The following is a 17,260-nucleotide window of genomic DNA, read 5'->3' as shown; positions in this document are numbered from 1 at the left end:
ACAGGAATCCACTGATCACTCCTCCTAGCACTGTCGGTAGTGCTAGTCCTGTCGTTGTCCCCATGTCCCATGCGACATGTCCTACCCTCATATCCAGTCCTGGGTCTCGGAATACTCATCTCAGGGCATCCCTGTCTCCATCTCGATCATAGGGTACTAACTCCCCATCGATTGGTATCCTCAGAGTCTACTATACATCCTCCAAGGTGACTGTCATCTCATCCATCGGCAAATGAAAAGTGCACGTCTCTGAGTGCCATCTCTCAGCTAGGGCAGTCAGCAAACCCATGTTCACCCGAAACTCAGGCACATACAAGATGTGGTGTAAACCCATACCCTCAATGGCAGCTCTGTCCTTGAAAGTCAACTCTGGTCGCAACCTCTGAGTCGATGGGAATCTCTCCCGTGACTCCAGCATAGGCAAATACTCCTGCAGTCAAGCAAATCAATCATGTCAGTCCTCGTAACACTCACTGTTCATCACAAAGTGTTTCTTCTATCCTCGTAACACTCATTGTTCATCACAAAGTGTTGCTTCTATCCTAGTGACACTCACTGTTCATCACAAAGTGTTGCTATTTTTTTCCTAGTGGTACTCCCTATTCATCACAAAGTACTACATGTTTGGCACTCCCTGTTCATCACAAAGTGCTACTCACATTTGCACTCACTATTCATCATAAAGTGTTGCTCCTATTGGTACTCCATGTTCATCACAAAGTACTATGTCTTGGTACTCACTGTTCATCACAAAGTGCCTTGACCTATCCTATCCTAGGGCCTCTGCTTGAGTGAATCCTCTTGAGTAGTTTCCTAATTGGCAATGTATGTTCTATCACAGAATTGTCAATCCTAGCCCTATTTGCTATCCTAGTCTTCCCTAGAGGACCTGCTTGAGTGTATCCTCTCAACAGCTTATCCAATCGACAGCGTATGTTCATCACAGAACTGTCGATTTGACCTAGAAGACACAAATTCACATTTTTGGATACAAACGTGCTTTCATGACATAAACGTGCCTATCTAGCACAAACGCGCCTGCACAACGCAGACGCGATCGCATCCTACATAGACGCCTTTTCCGGCACAAACGCGCCTAGCCAGCATAGACGCGCCTGGCACCAGCGTAGACGGGCCTACACGTTTTGGACATTTTTTACATTATCCTAAAAGCGCATTTATTGCATTACCTAGCATGCATTAATGACAACAATTAATACAACAAAGTACAAGGAGGTTTTGTGGTACTTACCAGCTCACCTGCCTCTACTGGCCTCTGAAATCGGCGAACACGATCGAATCTGTGAACCATTGCCATCGCTGCTGACTGTTGTTTCTCTATCTCGCTCTGCACTCTGATCTCTTGGATGTGTGGATGATAATAAGGATGTATTTCCTTCGTGGTCTATCTTATAGACTACCCTAGCCCTAGCCCTCATTTCCCATGTCAGTCTTCTTTATCCCGTGACTCTGTCACTTTATCCGGTCAATCCTTTCTAGCCATTCTTTCTTATCAAGAGATTGTCTGTGATCTTTTCAGACATTTTCATCCAATCTCTCGAGAGGGCATATCATTCATATCTTGGGGCAACTTTGTATTAGTTCATATTATTTTCTTTGAAACAACGCGACAAGCCGCATTGTCTCAAAGAGGGGCAAAATGTAGACACCTAAAATTGTCATGTCTAATTAAATAAATATCTTTATTTATTTAATTATTTTAGCCTAATTCTTCTATTAATTAAATAAATCTTTATTTATTTAATTCATTCATTTATCCTCTTCTAGCCTTATTTCTCATTTAAATAAATACATTTATTTATTTAAATTATCCTTTTCCTAAATTAAATAAATATTTTATTTATTTAATTGATCCCACTTCTTCTATTAATTAAATAAATCTTTATTTATTTAATTAATTCATTAGCCTTTTCTACCCATGACACATGTTATTCATCTCTTAATTCCTACACTACCTACCCCTTTCATTATTTTATTATTTTCTTTACCTACCCTCTAATCATAGCCGACCTCTTTTACACCTCTCAATCTTATCCCTCCATTTCATATAATGTCTTCTATATAAGGAGATGCTTCCTTCATTATCAATCTGAACTAACTATTTGATCAATTGACTACACTACGCTTTGCACTTTCATATGCGATCCTACTTACAACCACATTTCATTCTTTGTTGAGCTCTTATGCACATAAAATCTGAGAGCAAATATATCAAGCAAGATCAATGGAGATAGGAAGAATGGAGATCCAAACCCTATTGGACATGTGATGGTATAATCTTTGTGATTTCATTTGATTTGCATTGTCTTAGGTAATCTTCATATGTTATGGTGGATCTTTGTTGTTGTTAGGCTAGGGTTTTGTGGTTGAATCCATTTAGTCTTTCAATATTGTTATTGTTGTTATCCATTTTCACCATATACATTTATTTTATTAAATATCCTGGCATATTTAATTAAATAAATCAATTTGCCATTAAATCATCAAAAAAAGGAATTAATTGGAAAAAAGAATAAAAATTTGAGAAAATAAAAAAAATGGAGATAATCTTGAAAATCAAATTAAAAAATTGAAGAAAAATCTCAAAGAAAGCAATTAAAACAAATAAATCTCAAAATTGAATGAAATAAAGAATAAATCATTTTTTCTGATTTTATCTTAATTTTAGTTCAATTTCTTTTAAAACTGAGAAAAGCAGCCAATCACATCAATTCACTTGGATTGTGCTTCCTCTTGGAAAATCTTGACCACTCATCATCATTAGATCTCAGTCGTTGGTTTCTTTCTGAATTTTCTATAAATTCAGGTTGTCGTCTCTCATTCAAGGATCCTGGAGAATATATTGTTATCATGTTATTTTTGCTCTAGGTTCATTGAGATTTGTGCATTGAGATATTACATATTATTTATTTCATACTTACTAAATCATCTAGCTTAATATCGTTTAAATCATGTTAGATTAATCTTGCATTCATTTAGTTCAATTTCATACTCATATAGATTAAATCCTTCATTTAGATGTTGTCTAGTCAGTGGTATTGCATGTGAAATCTGAGAGCAAGACTAAACTTGCATCTACTAGAAGGCAATAGGTCGCTTTGTAATGGTTTATTGTTCATTATTGAATATTAATTTACTAACCATGCATCTAATGACTTAATTGAAGTGTTGTGTATTCAGATACAGATACAGATGCAGATGCAGATGCAAATAGAGATACAGATACAGATACAGATATAGATACTGATACTGATACTGATACTGATACTGATACTGATACTGATACAAATACTGATACAAATAGAGATACAGATACAGATATAGATATAGATACAGATATAGATACAGATACAGATACAGATACAGATACAGATACAAGTCCACTTTTCACACACACAAGACCTACCTTAATAGGCAAGGTTATTGTACCTAGCGATTATCTACCAACATTATCAAAGCCACAAATGGATAGAGAATAAGGTTGAATATTTAAGTATCCACAATGATTTTACACTTACAGATCGCCATCTGAACAAATTCAATCATATTTGATGTTAAACTGCCAGTTGCAAAAACTTATTCATGCGTTTGAGAAAAAACTCCTTTCAGAGATAATACAATATCTGAAAAGGCCACTAAAATTGTTACTATTTATGAAAAAAAAATTTCAACGCACCAATCAAATTTTGTTCTTTCATACATTGCAAACGTGCAAGCTGTGGATTTGAAAGTTAAAAAGTAAAAGGCATCTTATTCAATACAATACATGCAACATTATTTCCATTTTTTTTTCATGTGCATACAATGTTTCAGTTAAGTGAGATGGCATAAGAAGCATCTCGAACTTAAACAAATATTTCTTTAGATAAATTGCCTTATTCTATAGTTGTATCTTAAGTATATTTATCTATGACAAACCAACTCTGTATGATTGCACATGATGAGAAGCTTGCAATTCAAAGAACGTGAATCTAGAAGAGTTAACAAAATCTCCATTTGTACTTAAGTTCGTAATAAAAATAATTTCTTTATGTTTTCTTGATCTTTTACTAATATTCGATTACCTTGGGCATAAACATATCATTTAGTCTAAGAAATTAAGTCTAAAGTTTTTGTACATAAATTGGACTTTACTCCAAACCATTTTTAAATTTGGGCATAAATGTATCATTCATTTTTACTGATTTTATCATTTACTTGATCAAGTTGTCATTGAAAGTATTGATTTCTACTTTTTTTCCACATATACAGTATTTCACAAAGAATTTTTCTGAATACGTCAACACATATTATCTGTTCTTCATATTTGTATCAATAGCTATAAGTTGTGCCATTTACAAATTATATTAGGATCATGGTGTTTTTTTCTTGATTGGTGAGGCTTCATGAAAAGTGTTTTGTTTGTCGAGTAGGATCCAGTACTTGAAAAGACAATTATAGCCAACCGAACTAAATACCATCATGCTACCCTCAACCCTATCTACCCTAAACAATGTTCCATCAATCTTGTATCCTATACCCTACACCTAGATGTTAGACAGAGGGGAGACATACATATGGGGGCATAGAGAGAGGTGCCTAATGAGAGATAGATGGAGTGGTATAGAGGTGGAGAGAGGAGGGAGAAACCTAGAAAGGAAAGAGAGGGAGAGAGAGGCTAGGAGGAAGAGGTGACGACCTAGACAATGGAGGGGAGAGAGAGAGAGTAGGGGAGAGTAGGGGAGGAAGATATATATGAGGGTAAGGAAGGGGGAGATAGAGAGGGACGGAGAGACCATGGTTCATGGAGAGAGAGGTGTGTGTGTGAGAGAGAGAGAGTGAGAGAGAGGGGGGGAGGGGAAATATGGAGAGATAGAGGGAGGAATCAATACGACCACTACCTTCAACCCTATGCTCCCTAAACTATGTACCATCAATCTTGTACCTTATACCGTAAATCTTATATCCTACAACCTATTATCTAAATACTATATCGGGGAGGGAGAGGGGAGGGAGAGAGAAGAGGAGAGAGGAAAGAATAAAGAGAAAGAGAGATCTAAGAAGAGAGGGAGAGGTGGGTAGGGAGTGACTGAGAGACCTAGAGAGGGAAGAGGTAGATAGGTGTGTGTGTGTGTGTGAGAGAGAGAGAGAGAGAAGAAAATAAGAGAGAAAAATAGGTATGGAAAGAGAGGTTGGGAGGGATAGGTAGTGATCAAGAGAGAAAAGAGGGAGTGGAGAGAAACAATAGGAGGAGAAGAGAGATGGAGGGAGGGAAGGAAGGATAGATATGGAAATAATGAGGAAAGGTGAGAGAGAGAGGGAGAGAGTATAGGAGAGACCTAGAGAGGGGAGAGAGAGAAGAAATAGAGAAAAGAAAGGGAGAGTAACTCCTCAAGAACACTAGTGCTTGTGTTTGGACATGAGCATTTGGTGGGAACTCGTGTCCATGCTCAAATTTTAAAATATGACTTTTCGAAAGCATTTTTATATCATATAATCCTTACTATATCTATAATGGTCACCTCACCCAAAATTCAATATAACCTTATTTTCCCTTTATTTATAAAAGGGGTCTCAATTGGAAAACTTAGAAACCACAATCTCTTTCATAAGTAAACATATACATTTATTGATTAGAAATAAATCCATCATACATAGTATCATAACAAGATAGTTTTTAGAATATTAAATATTTGGAGCCCTTAAGACCATCAAACCCATATCTTCTCCTACACTCACCCTTTCTTTCTTTCAATCCTCCATTTTCCTCCTTTGGAAGTTATAGATTACTAGGATTTACTCTCTCCCTCTTGAAATTGTTATTGCTTGGAACTACACTCTTCACTAAAAATGATTCAATGTTCCAAGGATATAATGGAAATTACATTAAGGTGTTGGACTCTTGTGATTGAGGTCCCAATTTCAGAGAAGGCTAGTTTCACATCCTATTGTGACATTCCTCATGCTTTTATCCTATTGTGACATCACTAAAAATGATTCAATGTTCCAAGGATATCAATTAGATTAATTTCACATCCTATTGATATTCCTCGTGCTTTTCTCTTGTTGTGACTAACATGATGTGTTATATGATGTTTTCAACAATACTTCTGCCAACGTAGGACAACACCATCTCTGTCAATCTAAACTCTGCAAGTCTCTCCACTGGATCTTCTCAATTGTTGACACCAATGACAATCTATTGCCAAAAATCTCCCCCTTTGGCATTGATGTCAACACATAGACCAGGCAGTGCATTCTCCACCTGTGATATTGTAGAGATGAGCAAGATGAACCATTATTACAATATAAAAGCAGTGCCAATAATGCTTACAAAAATTTCAGAACTCCCCCTGAGACAAACATGAGGTTCAAGGAAGAAAAATAGTAAAATAGTATGCTCCCTCTGAGCCATAGACATCAAAATGTTGAGATTAAATCATAAAGAACAGAGGCATAACTGGCACACATTTGAATTGAGGCCCCTTTTGGAGGGACTAGGGTCTTGGGAACCCTAGTCCACTCAGACTAGGGTTTTGAGCACCATAGTCCTCTAAAACATTGACAAGAGAAAGGGGTGGTATAGTATCAAGATCCAGAACATAGGATATAGTCTCAAAATTAGTATATGACAATAGTAGGATAGGATAGGGCCCAAATAGGCTTAAAATGATCCAAGAGAAGGCATACTAAAGTAGGGGCCCAAGTAGAGTGTGAATCTTGTAAAGGATTACAATTTACAACACTATAGAATGATAGTAACATAACATAAAAAAGTCTAATTAAACACTCAAATCAAGAATTCTAATGATAGTAACTTAGGGATTAGCTAAGAAAGAAAAAAAAAACAAGAGGAGGATAATGAGGACCCAAGTCAAACTTTTTTACCACATAACTAATGCCTTACATCAAAATAATTATAAAATTTAGATCTCACAATCTAATTGACTCATCAAGAAAAAAGGAAAACTAGAACATTTAAATATAAGATAACATTTGGCAATGAATTTGAGTAGAAATGACTTGGGATTTATCATTCTTTTTGGAAATATGGGGTGTGTACGCAAGGAACCCCGTGTTTCTAGCTAGCTTTGTAAGTTATTAGTGAGTAAAATGATAATCCCACATTATTAGGATGGTATATTATCCCCTCTCTAATTCTCTCCCTTCCTCTCCACCTCTCTCTCCATCACCCCTTACCCATCTCCCTTTATAAACTTTCTCCTTCGTTTATCTCTCCTATCACCTCTTTATCTTCCAGAAACTCTAGACTTATTACTCTCCCTTTCTTCTCTCTATTTCTTCTCTCTCTCCCCTCTCTAGGTCTCTCCTATACTCTCTCTCTCTCACCTTCCCTCCTTATATCCATATCTATCCTTCCTTCCCCACCTCCATCTCTCTTCTCCTCCTATTGTTTCTCTCCACTCTCTCTTTGTTCTCTTGATCACTACCTATCCCTCCCAACCTCTCTCTCTCACCTTCCCTCCTTATCTCCATATCTATCCTTCCTTCCCCCGGGCTCCATCTCTCTTCTCCTCCTATTGTTTCTCTCCACTCTCTTTTTGTTCTCTTGATCACTACCTATCCCTCCCAACCTCTCTCTCCATACCTATTTTTCTCTCTTATTTTCTTCGCTCTCCCCCTCATCTATCTACCTCTTCCCTCTCTAGGTCTCTCAATCACTCCCTACCCACCTCTCCCTATCTTCATAGATCTATCTTTCTCTTTATTCTTCCCTCTCCTCTTCTCTCTCCCTCCCCTCTCCAGTCATAACCTCTGGCTCCCCAATATAGTATTTAGATAATAGGTTGTAGGATATAAGATTTACGATATAAGGTATAAGATTGATGATACATAGTTTAGGGAACATAGGATTGAGGGTAGTGGTTGTATTGATTCCTCCCTCTATCTCTCCATCTTCCTCTCTCTCTCACTTCTCTCTCACCTCTCTCTCTCCATGAACCATGGTCTCTCCCTCCCTCTCTATCTCCCCCTTTGTTACCCTCATATATATCTGCATCCCCTACTCTCTCATTCTCTCTCTCTCTCTCCCCTCTCTCCATTGTCTTGTTCGTCACCTCTTCCTCCTAGCCTCTCTCTCCCTCTCTTTCCTCTCTAGGTTTATCCCTCCTCTCTCCACCTCTATACCACTCCATCTATGTCTCATTAGGCACCTCTCTCTATGCCCCTGTATGTATGTATCCCCTCTCTCTCCCATCTAGGTATAGGGTATAGGATACAAGAATGATGGAACATTGTTTAGGGTAGATAGGATTGAGGGTAGCATGGTGGTATTTAGTTTGGTTGGCTATAATTGTATTTTCAAGCATTGGATCCTACTCGACAAACAAAACACTTTTCATGAAGCCTCACCAATCAATAAATACACACCATGATCCTAATATAATTTGTAAATGGCACAACTTATAGCTATTGATACAAATATGAAGAATAGATAATATGTGTTGACGTATTCATAGAACTTTATTGTGAAATATTGTATATGTGGAAAAAAATTAACAATATCAGTGGCCTTTTCAAATATTGTATTATCTCTGAAAGGAGTTTTTGCTCAAACGCACGAATAAGTTTTTGCAACTAACAGTTTAACATCAAATATGATTGAATTTGTTCAGAAGGCGAGTTGTAAGTGTAAAATCATTATGGATACTTATATTATTCAACCTTATTTTCTATCTATTTGTGGCTTTGATAATGTTGGTAGATAATCGCTAGGTACAATAACCTTGCCTATTAAGGTAGGTCTCAATATTTTACTTACACCTATCCATGTCCCCTATACCCTCACATATAATCTTCTCCTATGAAGACCTTGGATTCATCCTATGCACACAGCTAATAGAAAACTAAATTTCATTAAGCCGATTGCGATATCGACTAACACGGCGCGTTATGCGCTTTCGTAATTTTGCACATGACCTCTTCAATGCATTCTCTACTATCGCGGAGCAGCGATGAAGGCTAACACGACGTGTAATATGCTTTCGCAATTTCACGACTTCACGGGTCAATGCCATATGTTGACCCGTGAGACAGCGATTGCGACTAACACACCGTGTAAGGTGATTTTGCACTTTCGTGCATACCTTGTTAAACACATTCTCTATTACCACGAAGCAGCGATTGCGACTAGCACAGTGTTTGTGCGCTTTCGGAATTTCGCTACTTCACGAGTCAATAACATTTGTTGACCAGTAAGATGGCGATGGCGACTAACGCGTCGTGTTGTCCTCATTTGCAGTTTCGCACATGACCTTTTAAACACACTCTCTACTACAGCGAAACGGCGATTGAGACTAACACAGCGTGTTAGGTGCTTTCAAAATTTCACAACTTCATGGGTCAATACCATCTGTTGACCTGCGAGACGGTGTTATCAACTAACACGGCATGTTATGTGCTCTTGGACTTTCGCACATGACCTTTTAAACGCATTCTCTACCACTGTGAAAAAGGCGATTGCGACTAACACAGTGTATCAAGCGCTTTCGCAATTTCATGACTTCACAGGTCTATACCATCTGTTGACCCGTGAGACGGCAATATCGACTAACACGACATGTTAGGTGCTTTCGGAGTTTCGTGCCTGACCTGTTAAATGCATTCTCTACCACCGCGAAACAACGATTGCGACTAACATGGGTTGTTATGCACTTTCGCAATTTCGCGACTTCACGGGTCAAACCATCTGTTCACTCGCTGGACGGCGATTGCGACTAACACGCAGTTTTAAGCGCTTTCACAATTTCATGTGAATAGACACAGTCGGTTGCGACTTTCGTCGTTTCACTACTTTGCGGATTAAGCCCAATCTATTAACCCACGAAACGGCGATTATAACTAACACAACCTATTTTTCGTGGCTTCTAACCCAATCTCAATCGTCCAATCGAAAATCTATGGTTACTAACACACCTTTTCACCATTGCGACTAACACATAGTTTTAAGCACTTTCGCAGTTTTGCGTGAATAGACACAGTCGGTTACGACTTTCGTTGTTTCGCTACTTCGCGGATTAAGCCCAACATGTTAACTTCTAACCCTTACGCCACCAATCGAAAATCTACGGTTCAAAAGGTGGGACTAACATCGCATGTTAGTCGTGTGGTAAGTTTTTTTGGAGCCAGAATAGACGCGTCCCGCGACGTGTCTTAGCCTAACACGACCTTTGTGTGTATAGCTATAATATATCAAGTGACCTATGTGTGTATAGCTCCTAGCCGACATGTCTAACCCTAACACGACCTCTGTGTGTATAGTCATTGTAAAGTGGAAAAATCGAACCCTAGTTGTTCTCCCCTCCCCAACTCCAAGGAGAGAGAAGGAAGAGTCACTAGGGTTGATGGTTTTCACTTAGGAGAGACTTTACATTCAAAAGAGGGGTTGAAACCCACAAGATCCAATCCCACGCAATGCAAGATTGGATTCTATATGAGTTTCAAGGGTTGTGACATCAAGGATACCCTCTTTTGTAAAGAATGTAGATAGAAAGATTGAACTAGGAATGCATGTAAAGTAGGAAAGATTCGCTTATAAACAGAGATAGGGATATGGGATGAAGCTGCGGCCTGGATTTAGCAGTAAAATGTTGAGACGGTGCTGTTCCGCAAATTTGAGCGAAAGTTGACGGGACGATGGCGCCCGGCGTGCACACGGTCCTCCGAAAAATCTGCGAAACGAAGGGGGATCTGTTCGTCTCTGCACAAGGATTCCAGATCTTCAATTACAGCCGCGTACCTGCAACCTACACACAGAAAAGAGAGGACGATTAGGGGGTTAGGGATGAGGGGTTTGCCTTTAGGTCAAACCCCAGTTTTGGAATTAACCAAGAAATGAGAATGTTGTAAATGTAAATGTTTGTAATGTAAACAAGTACTAATACCTTGTTGTAAGAATGTTTGTATTCTTACATGCGAAGGTGTAATGTATGTAGTATGTTGTATGTTGTAAGTGATCTCCTCTTCAATGGTTGAATCCTTGTCTTGAATGCAACACTTAGCCTTGAATGGAGACTTAGAATGCTCAATTGCTTGAAGGAATGCTTGAATGCTTGAATGCTTGAATGTTTGAATATCGTTTCCGCCTTTTGCTCACATATGTTTTTCTTTTTTTTCCGACCTCCTCAAATGGGAGAGGAAATGTGGTTTATATACTTGTCAATTAGGGCTGATAGACTGATTTTCCCGACCTTAGGCCGACCAGGAAACATTATTTTCCAATTTGCAAACTTAAAGACCCGAAGCCCCATAAGAGACCGGGCCCAAAATAGGGCCAGGGACCAGGGCGCTGGGCGCCATGGTCCCACCTCCAGGGGCAGCAGGGTGCAAGGATGATCAGGCCAGGGTGCTGAAAAATGCAGTTTTTGGTGTCATAAGCAAGTTTCGGGGTCTCCATTCAGGTTCCGTGTTGCATCGCCATCGTGAAGACCCAAATGCAGTCGAAATTGCAAGTGTCGCAATTTTAGGACGCTACAGTCATATTATATCAACCAACCTATGTGTGTATAGCTCCAAGCCGTATTATATCAAGCAATATAAACTAACCGTAATAGCTTCAAACTAAAAATGAAAATTGTAGTGATTTTAAACATAAAATCCAAACCATATCACGCAAATGATAAACTAACCTCAATGCGACTTTTCCCGCGTTAGGTACATCAAATTGCGCAATGTTAGTCTTTTCTGTGACGAACGTACCAATTTTTGGAATCCATGCCCTCTTTTTCCTACCGGAATGCCATCTGAATGCGGTTTCTCCATTCACTTGCTTTTAATGTGCATGATATGCACAATAAACCGCTGGTAACCATGAAGCCAACCGCGGCCGTCCTCCGGCATGTCCACGTAATTTCACGTGGGCCTTGAAGAGTGAAACCGACAACTCGACTAACTCCACAGGCAACTCCACATCACATACCGTGGGTCCAGGTGCTGCGGCAAGTTGGCATGGTATGCATATCGCAGACATGTATGTCGATGCATGTCGTTGGTACAACAAATTCGTTTTCGAGCCAGAATAGACGCGTCCATAAAACCAGGCCCCTCAAACATTACAATAAGAAACATTTCAATTTGTCTACAAATAAATGCTTCCACGCCTTTCTAAATTGGCTACATATCCCATACTTTAAATACTAAATATTCTTCACGCTTTTCAATCCCCTGGGTATCCTTTCAATAGAAAATAAATAAAAATTACATGAAACAGAAATAAATAAATCTGTATCCACATCTTAACAATGTGCCTTGGATTGTACGATAGAATTCTTTTGTTCCTGCTAAAAGATAATCATGCGAATGGCAGCAGCTCTTCAGAAGTTGTTTTTCTGCATCTTCTTTGCCCTTTTTTGGAGGGCAAAAGCACTGGAAAGGAGCGATTTTCCCTCAAATTTCATATTTGGAACAGCTTCCGCTGCCTATCAGGTATATTTACTGCAAAAAAAACAGTGACTTTGCCCTGTGAAGGCTAATCCATCCCTGGTTAAGAAACCCATTTCAAATATTAAACTTGTTATGCACTTACAGTATGAAGGTGCATGGAACGAGGACGGTAAAGGTCCTAGCGTATGGGATGACTTCTCTCATTCACCAGGTCTGCACTCTTCTCCTTCCTTCCTTACTAGTAGCTAAATGCCCACTGTGATGGTTACTTGTATAAATGTGTTTGTGTGCCTCAGGAAGAATAGTCGATGGGAGCAATGGAGATGTGGCAGATGATCAATATTATAGATATGCGGTATTATGTATACCCATCTATTGAAAAACTCTGTATATTGTTTTCACAGCCCTGTTACCAATGTGATGCAGATCTATCACCGGGATGAAAAATAAATGACAAATCATGAGAATGGTCTTTAATCAAAATTTTCTGATTGTAACTAAAAATGGTAGTTTGAAAATATCTAGATTAATGTTTTATCAGTATTTCGGAACATTCTATGATTTATTATCAGGGTGAGATAACAAGAGAAGTAATCTTGATGAAAGCAAAAGAAAGCATCATATAATCTAGTTCAGAAATATTCAATTGTGATTGTAGAATAATCAATAAAACAGAAGATATAAGCGGGTGGTTTTACTCTGATAAGACATAAAATTATGGATTATGTGAATTTTTCTCTTGCTGTCTCATTCTATATAGATCATAGAATGCGATTTAAACTGATGATGAAATAATAGAAAAAACCAGCAAAATCTAATCTAAAATTTCAAACTAAGATTGTAAAAATCCTGTCTTTAATTGATGATTAATAAAACAGGAAGATATGGAGCTTGTGGATTCACTTGGATTGAAAGCGTATAGATTCTCCATATCCTGGTCTCGCATCTTCCCGGGTATACTCCTCCTCCTCCTCTAATTTTCTAGAAAATAAAGAGACAATATCTAAGCTGGCATTTTATGTTTGCAGATGGTAGGGGAAAAATCAACATGGCTGGGATTGAATATTACAATAATTTGATCAATGCGCTTCTGAAAAAGGGTATATGCCAAAAAAAAAAAAAAGCTGTTCCGGTTATGCTCTCAAAGCTACATTTCCGAGAGGACAGCGTTTAGATAAATAACTGAACAAAAGTATTTGGAGGTTTTTGGGTGTGCAGGCATCGAGCCATTTGTTACTCTGTTCCATTTCGACCTTCCAAAAGCGCTTGAGGATTCCTACGGCGGATGGCTCAGTCCACACATAGTGTATGCAATTTACAGCGGAAAGAAAACAAAATTTGTAGCTTTTCTACAAGTGTTTCAATGACTAACCCGAAGTTGAGATCTTTTTACTTGCTTGTCATTGTGCAGAAAGGATTTTGAAGCTTATGCAGATGTTTGCTTCGAAGCCTTTGGTGACAGAGTCCGATACTGGGCTACGCTAAATGAGCCGAATCTGTTTGTCCCGTTGGGTTACACCATCGGAAGATTTCCACCTGCAAGGTGTTCTTTCCCTTTTGGCACTTGCCTCCATGGGAATTCTCTCTCTGAACCATATCTTGCTGGACACCACATTCTGCTTAGCCATGCAGCCGCAGTCAATATTTATAACAACAAATATCAGGTATTCTATGATCTGATTTAAATTTTGATTTGTTTAGATGGTTCATCTGAAATTGTATTCTTTTATGTAAAATCAAATCTCAATTTTATTAGAAAAGAGTGTGATTTGATTTAAACAACACATTTTAAGTTTTTAAAATTGCTGTGCAGGGGACAAATTTCATCTGATCAGACAAACTTTTGCTAATTATTAATTAAATTAAGAATTATAAGAATTGTTTTTTATTTTCAATTTGTTTAATAAATCACAGAAAACTGTCTAATCAGATGAAATCTGCATAGACATCACCCTAATTTTTGACTGTTTAGGTGGTTCATCTGAAATCACTCTCTTTTTCAATAGTATCTACTGAACCATACAAATTGAATCATTTAAAAAGTTAAAACTTAAAGTGTTGTTTAATAGAAAATCACACTATTTATTCTAATAGAATCCACCTATTAGTGTGAATCACCCAAACAAATCAAATCTTAAGTAAATTCAAATTTCAATCATTCTTACACATTTGTTACTTTCAGAAAACTCAAAGAGAGTCGATTGTGTTTGTTGTTAGCTCGTCATGGTATGAAGCATTGGAAGATACACCAGATGACCAAGCAGCTGTGGATAGAATGCTGGCATTCAATATTAGATGGTAGGTACTTCAACCTCTTCTCCAACATCAAATTAAGACATATCAATCTTTTGATATAATTTAAATAAAGAAATTTGATATAAACATGATAAATAAATGAATGAAAAAATTTTAATAACATTCATAAGACCATCCATGAAAATCCAATCCTTAACCATTTACTGGACCCACTGGTGGAATTTGATGTTAAGTGCAGGTTTCTGGACCCAATTGTTTTTGGGGATTATCCGGGTGAAATGCGCGAAAAACTGGGATCGCGTCTACCAAAATTTAGTCCCGAAGAGTCAGGGAAGCTTGCTGGATCATTCGATTTCATGGGCATAAACCACTACATAACTGTATACGCAACCAGTAACCCCCATCTTTCTCCTCATCTTCTTCCACAGAGATACCCAGATTCCATGGTTTATTTGACTGGCGAGAGAAATGGAATTCCCATCGGAGAACAGGTAAGAGTCCCATATTTGTTATACAAAGGTCGGGTCCTTCGCTATCTATGTTTCACCAATTTATTCATTTTCACAGACAGCAATGGAGGGATCATATGTGGTGCCTCGGGGTATTCAGAATTTTGTCCAGTATCTGACAGAAATCTACAACAGGCCTCCAATTATCATCACAGAGAACGGTAAATAATTTCACCATTTCCTATGTTTCCACAGTTTGAATCTAAAATAGAGATTTAAACAGGGACGATTCGAATTTAAACGGGGTATTTTAAGTATTGACTTGTTTAATGAATATTTTAAATCATTTCATTTTCAGTAAGATTCATTTATTAATATGATTTAAGATGAGTAAGCAATTTTTTAATAAACAGTGGATTCTTTGAGCACTTCACCTTTAATTCCCCATGAACCCCATTAGTTCGTCGTCACTCCTATCAAGCTTTGTATTTGAATCCAAACCCTACAATTCTATGGGGGTTTCTCCATAGAATAGTAGGGATTAATGTACTATAATTAATTCTGTTTTGTAAATTCAAGATACTTTCATTATGTTGATAATAACTTTCTGGATTCAATGGCATATGAATTTTTGCTTTAATATTTCAAATCACACTGAACAAACCATCATCAGAATATAAGAAAACAATTGAAAAAATCTGATAAATTTAACATGTCAAGTATTTAAACTGGACAATGTGACTAACCAGTTTAATTACTAGACAGCACAGAGCATCTGCTGACATTATTCTCTAACTTGAACCATTCTTTGCTTTAATAAGCATGGCAGAATCAAAGAATGCATCCTCCAATTTGCCAGAAGCTCTAGAAGATGCAAGGAGGATAAATTTTCACAGTGATTACTTGAAGTGTTTGGCAAAAGCAATCAGGTAATTTTACAAAAGGATGTTTCTCTTACGTTTTTCAGTTTACAAAAATATGGGTTGAGTGGGACTTCCATTTTTATGATTGTTGCAGGATTGGATCAGATGTCCGTGGATACTTCATTTGGTCTCTTTTGGACAACTTTGAATGGACGCATGGTTTCACAATTCAATTCGGGCTTTATCATGTGGATAGCCTTTGTCAGCACAGATATCCCAAGTTATCCGCTCACTGGATTAAACAGTTTCTTCATAAGAATACGAGTGATACAGAAAACACCACAATTTACCCACAACTAGACAATGCAGCAACAAGAAGAATAATTTAGTTTAAATTGGTCGTTCACCATTTTTTTTGTTTAAATATCTGATTGAAATCTAATGTTTGGAGATTTGATTGAAGTCAGTACCTACTTTAGTTTGAATGCTTGAAATGTCAGCAATGAATGCTGTACATTTTTTAGTTTTATATTCGTCTGTCTTATGTGTAGCAATAAAAGATGGATGCCATCACATTTTGGAGGCCCCATTATAATGAATGCATTCTGCGTGATATGAATTTTATATTATCTGTATAGTGTATAGACACTGTCAACGTCGTGCAGGTCACACCAGAATAATGTTTTTTAAGCAGAAGTGCAGTGCAGGATAAGGGAGAGGGCCTCATGGTGGAGCCGGCTTGTATAGTTGAGATAGTGGTTGATTGGGTTCATTATATGCCCAAAAAACATTAATATGTGACAATAATTTTATTTTTTTTTAATTGGATTTATAATATGTTAAGGGTGGTACATATTAGATAATCTATGTGACAAATTCAGTTTTCTTCATCATAGATGGGATGGATGACCGACTTTCACACACATTTCATCATATTACAAATATAATTATTAACCTCTCATTCCTAGTTCACCAACTTCTAGTTTTACAATATCCACCTACACTCCTCTTTATGGATATTTGGCCTGTCAAAATTGTAAAACAAAACTCAGACTCACCATGTTTATCAATTTAACATAATTGTAAAATAGTTGAGCAGATGATAACATGAAATGCATTAAGGGAGAGGATCCAATGGTGGTGAGGGCTATGTATACACCTATGAATCTGTGCTATTTATTTCATACGGGCCAAATTTAAATAAAAAAAGCTTAATTTCAAATTTCTCAATACAACTCTCGTGCCAAATTAAATCACTCAAACTCAAAATCATGCATAGCATTCGCCTTA

The 17,260-nt window shown here is 37.6% G+C and overlaps 1 protein-coding gene across 1 annotated transcript; it reads left to right on the top strand.

Annotated features, from left to right (window-relative positions):
• The first annotated feature begins 12,286 nt into the window (after positions 1-12,286).
• Positions 12,287-16,755, top strand: LOC131033706 (coniferin beta-glucosidase). The gene is made up of 12 exons (XM_057964981.2): positions 12,287-12,444; positions 12,547-12,613; positions 12,699-12,757; positions 13,281-13,356; positions 13,431-13,502; positions 13,621-13,708; positions 13,814-14,066; positions 14,585-14,700; positions 14,897-15,149; positions 15,226-15,328; positions 15,929-16,036; positions 16,125-16,755. The coding sequence occupies exons 1-11, from the start codon at positions 12,313-12,315 to the stop codon at positions 15,973-15,975; spliced, it is 1,266 nt and encodes a 421-aa protein (XP_057820964.2). The 5' UTR covers positions 12,287-12,312; the 3' UTR covers positions 15,976-16,036; positions 16,125-16,755.
• Positions 16,756-17,260: the final 505 nt, after the last annotated feature.

This window comes from Cryptomeria japonica, chromosome 3 (genome assembly GCF_030272615.1).
Source record: "Cryptomeria japonica chromosome 3, Sugi_1.0, whole genome shotgun sequence".
NCBI classification, from domain to species: domain Eukaryota; kingdom Viridiplantae; phylum Streptophyta; class Pinopsida; order Cupressales; family Cupressaceae; genus Cryptomeria; species Cryptomeria japonica.
This window is presented reverse-complemented; position numbering and strand designations above follow the sequence as displayed.

Excerpts from the sequence above, each read along its gene's own strand:
- LOC131033706 (XM_057964981.2), top strand. The coding sequence starts at position 12,313 with ATGCGAATGGCAGCAGCTCTTCAGAAGTTGTTTTTCTGCATCTTCTTT. Across the intron at positions 12,614-12,698 it reads TGACTTCTCTCATTCACCAG|GAAGAATAGTCGATGGGAGC; the intron begins GTCTGCACTCTT and ends TGTGTGCCTCAG. Across the intron at positions 15,329-15,928 it reads AATTATCATCACAGAGAACG|CATGGCAGAATCAAAGAATG; the intron begins GTAAATAATTTC and ends TGCTTTAATAAG.